Source organism: Pan troglodytes, chromosome 7 (assembly GCF_028858775.2).
Source record: "Pan troglodytes isolate AG18354 chromosome 7, NHGRI_mPanTro3-v2.0_pri, whole genome shotgun sequence".
Taxonomy (NCBI): Eukaryota; Metazoa; Chordata; class Mammalia; order Primates; family Hominidae; genus Pan; species Pan troglodytes.
The window spans coordinates 143670588-143674804 of record NC_072405.2 but is presented as its reverse complement, the minus strand read 5'-3'; the positions used below and the strand labels follow the sequence as shown (position 1 = coordinate 143674804).

Below are 4217 nucleotides of genomic sequence, written 5' to 3'. Positions count from 1 at the left end.
AGGGAGAATAACTCTTTAAACAAAATTCTTCTTTTTTTTTATCCTCAAATGAGTTATGTTTGCCTCGCGCTAATAACTTTCACTCAAATTAGAGCAGTAATCTTCCATACATAAGTATATTCCCTGCCCAATAATTCAAAGAAAAAAAATCCAAAATGATGAGTAAAGAAAAATATAAGAATTAACAGACCCTTTACATTTGTTTTAAAAAGCGTTTAAAGTTTGTAATTCCTAGTAGGAAAACATTATCTGAATGAATACCCTAATGGCAAACCTAATGGCAAACTGTAAAATGCTTCAGCTGTATTTGGGGGAGAGGGGTAGGGATTATCTTTAAAGCACCCCAGCTCTCTTGATGAGAAGGTACATTGGTTTGTATTATTGTGACATCCATAAGGTGATCTAGGTTGCTTTTCCTTCAGCAAGGGCTTTATTTATCAGAAGGGCATTACGCTTGACCTCCAAATTTGGCTGACAATTTACTGATGAGATTCATAACCTTTGGGTTGCTCTGGTATTTTGACACATTTGCTGAGTTCTGAGCCACATCCTGGAAGGCCACCATAACTTCTGGATCCTGCATGGCTGCAAGAACCTCTGGATCACTAAGAATTTCATTGAATCCAGGCATTCCAGCCATTCCAGACATGCCCCCTCCCATTCCAGGCATTCCTCTGGGAAAATTACCAGGCATTCCCCCAGGAAAGCCACCTGGAAAAGAGCCATACTGAGCTCCTGACTGTCGTCTGGCTTCTTCCTCCCTCTGGGCTCTCTCATGCTCTTCTCGAGCCTTCTTAACTCGTTCTACTCTTTCTTTGATCTCTCGCTCTTCATGTTTTCGCTCATACTTTCTCCAATGTTCTGCAGTTTTCTGTGCCCTATGTTGAACTTCTTTCAGCATTGCACTAGCATCTTCATCATAATCCAATTTACAGGCAAGGGCAAGATCATGGGCTGCTTCTCCCCAGTAGCCTAGAAGTCTGTGTGCTTTCCCTCGCCACTTGTGAGGCTGAGCTGAATCAGGATTTATTTCAATGGCTCTGTCACAGTCTTGGGTGGCAGCATTTGGCTTCTGTAATTTGACGAAGACACTGGCCCTCTTGGCATACAAAATGGCCAAGTGAGGATTCAGCTTGATGGCGTCTGTCAATAACTCAATGGCTTTCTGGAGTTCACCATCATTTAGGGCTTCAATAGCAGCCACTGTTTTATCATTTGCCTGATCCATCATCTCCTCCGTTATCTCCGCATTTTCATCTCCCATTTCTTGAGGAGCATCAGTGTCTGGTTCAATCACATCTTCTTTATCAATTTCTAGATCACTTTCCTCACTTGATGGTTCGTCTGCCTTTAAGTCTTCCTCCACCTTCTTACTATCAGGTTTTTCTTCCTCGGTATTTTCTTCTGATTTAGCTTTCTGAGTAGCAGGTGGTACTTTAACTCCCATGCTCTCCACCCACTCCCTCAGGAAGCGCATTTCCTCGGTGTGCAGAATGCTCGGATCCTGCTTACACATTTTCACAAAGGCCCGAAGCTCGTTCACTTTGCAGGGGTCCATGGTAGGGAGGTGGTGGGCGAAGCTGGGGGGCTGCGGCCCGGTTCCAGGCCCAGGCGCTGGCTTGGCATGACCACGCAGAAGAGGGCGGCTGCCGCGAGGCAGAACAGACTGGAACCTCCCTGGCTGCTGGCTCCTCCCACCCAACGGTCTCGTGACCCCGGGTCCTCCGCCTGTTCATTCCTACTCCCTCTGCGCTGCTCCTGCGCGCTCCCTAGAATCTTCTAGAAGTGTGGCTGTTCGTGCTGTTGCCTGCCTCCCTTTGCATACATTCTCATATTCTTAACTAGGAACCAGCTCCCTGGAAGGGGCAACCCCAGAAATGGGCGCCTTCAAGGAGGTGGAACATAACATCCCCTCTAGGAAGCCACGTCCAAAAGCATATTGTGTGGCTGCATGCACTGAGCAGAGCTCAACGCCCGGACCCTCTAAACAAAATTCTTGTCAGACTCTAGGGGGAATGGATACTGAAGAGCCAAAACATGCGCTGCCTCCATTTGGGTTGGAGAAGAGGAGGTTAACGTATGAGGAGAAGGACGTTATAGCTGTCTGAAAATATGCAAAGGCCACGCTGGCTCTGAGGATGTCACAGCTGAACAACCCCTCAGAGGTCACTAAGCCTCTGCTTGTTCAGGGGAGAAAGTTGTGGCCCAGAGAGACCAGCAAGTGAGCAGCTGAGCAATCGTGTGGAGAAGAAAGAGAACTTTCTGGATGAACACAGAAATAGGGCTAGAGCCAAGAACTGTTGCAGGAGACACTGTGGCAGAGTGTGAAAAAGGCTGTCCACGGCAACAACAACCAGTTCTGTCATACCGTGACCACTGACGTCATACCAAGAGCTGTGCTGCACGCTCTCGGGCATGGCTCACTCGCCCTTTAACACAGAGCAGGAGCTTCATCACTGAACCCATTTTACATGCAGGAAATGGGGAAACTGAGCTCAGAGGGACTGAAATATCTTACCCAGGAGACCCAGTAAGGAGACAGCGAAGTGCAGAAACCCAGCTTCGAGAGACTTTAAAATCCATGCACTAACTAAAGCAAATGTTAGGCTACTTTGTTTTTTTCTTCTCTATTTTGTTTTCCATGAAATTCAAGGCTGGGTGGGTAAAGAAAGGAATTTGATAAACTTGCTCAGGCCTGGAACTTTTCCCAGATCCCTGGGGGCAGAGAACCAAGTTGTGTAGACACACCCTCTTGGCCAGAAAGTTCTTTCAAACAGCCATTCCAGCCTGCTCAGTTCCTGTTTGTACCACTAGGAAAGGACCGCCTTGAGTTTGAAGTGGAATGGAGGAAACTGGCTTGCATGGAGGACTGTGCTGCTCCTGACTCCAGGCAGGGTGCGGCTTTTCTTCAGTGCATCCCTGAGCTGGGAGTACCAGAGACTGCAGAGAAGTTAAGCAACCCACCTGAGGTCACACAGCAGGGAAGAGGGGATCCCAGGACACAAAGTTGATTCTTCCAGACCTCAGAGCCCGCATAGCCTGCCTCCTGAAATGACTCTCAGAACAGAAGTGGCCTTGGGATCAAGGAGCATGAACCAAGGACTGGATCTGGGGGGCTGGAGGAAGACACCCTCATTCTACTCCAGACCCAGAAAACATCTCTTTGCTCTGGCTTGCGATGGCCTGAAGTTTAATGACTCAGAGGGGCCCAGCAAGAACTCTGCCCCAAGAGATCTCAGCTTGTGAGCAAAACAAGAGTCTACACAACACATTGTTTTTATTGTTTTGTTCCCAAACCAACAAAGCAATGTTGAGCCGGCAGCCCCAGCTTGCTCGTTTGTAGAATGAGAGCTTTTGGACTGGGAGAACTGCGTGCAGGGGCTGTTGGCTAGAAACAGCGCAGGATACCTGTAGGAGTCTCGTGGCTTGGGTCTTGACTCTGCTACTAACTCACTGTGCGACTTCGGCAAGTCGTATCCCTTCTCTGAATCCAGCATCCTTACGCATTGGAGAGAGGGGATGGGAGAGGGTTCAGGAGATTGTCCTGTAAGTGGAGTCTTCTCAGAGTGCTGGTCTGAAAAAGCCTGCACCTCTGAAGAGGTCAACTCTGATTGTCCCCATGACCCTTTGTGCCTTAGCATGAAGGAGTTCATTGTGTCTCCCTCAAAAGCATGTTTTGATCTGGGAAGATAGGTAGGGTCTGCCCCTCTATGGGACAGGTCACCAGATAGAAGCGAATCCTGGATCAGGGGCTCCTGCTGTTCCAGTGGGTATAGCAAGGTCTCCCCCAGCCCACCCAGCCCACCTGTCAGCCTTACCCAGGGTCCATGTCACGTCTGCCACAATAACTTCTTTCAGTTTATCAAACTACTTTCTCACCTCTGGGTCCTACTCCAGGTAATACAAAAATCCAGAGTCCCAGTCCCTAGCCTTCTTATGTGACCCAGGCCTCAGGTTCCTCACCTGTTCATGGGGCACTTGGGCGAGCTGCAACTACACCATGCTCATATTAGAGGACCCCATTACCCAAGGGAAGGAGGCAAGAGAGAACGCAGGAAGCTCCTGCAGTCCCTGCCCTTCCAGTCCCTTCTGCATGGTGGCTCGCGGGGCCCAGCGCAGGAGGCACCATTCTGCTCTCATTACTGCTGTGACCTGTGGTGTGTTTGGGCAGAGTCGCCAAGTGAGAAAAGTCATAGGGCTCAAGCTCCAAGACTGCC

The 4217-nt window shown here is 49.0% G+C and overlaps 1 protein-coding gene across 1 annotated transcript; it reads right to left on the bottom strand.

Moving 5' to 3' along the window:
- Positions 1-415: 415 nt before the first annotated feature.
- On the bottom strand, positions 416-1627 carry LOC736383 (hsc70-interacting protein-like). Its single transcript, XM_054657034.2, has one exon. The coding sequence runs from the start codon at positions 1556-1558 to the stop codon at positions 449-451; it is 1110 nt and encodes a 369-aa protein (XP_054513009.2). The 5' UTR covers positions 1559-1627; the 3' UTR covers positions 416-448.
- Positions 1628-4217: the final 2590 nt, after the last annotated feature.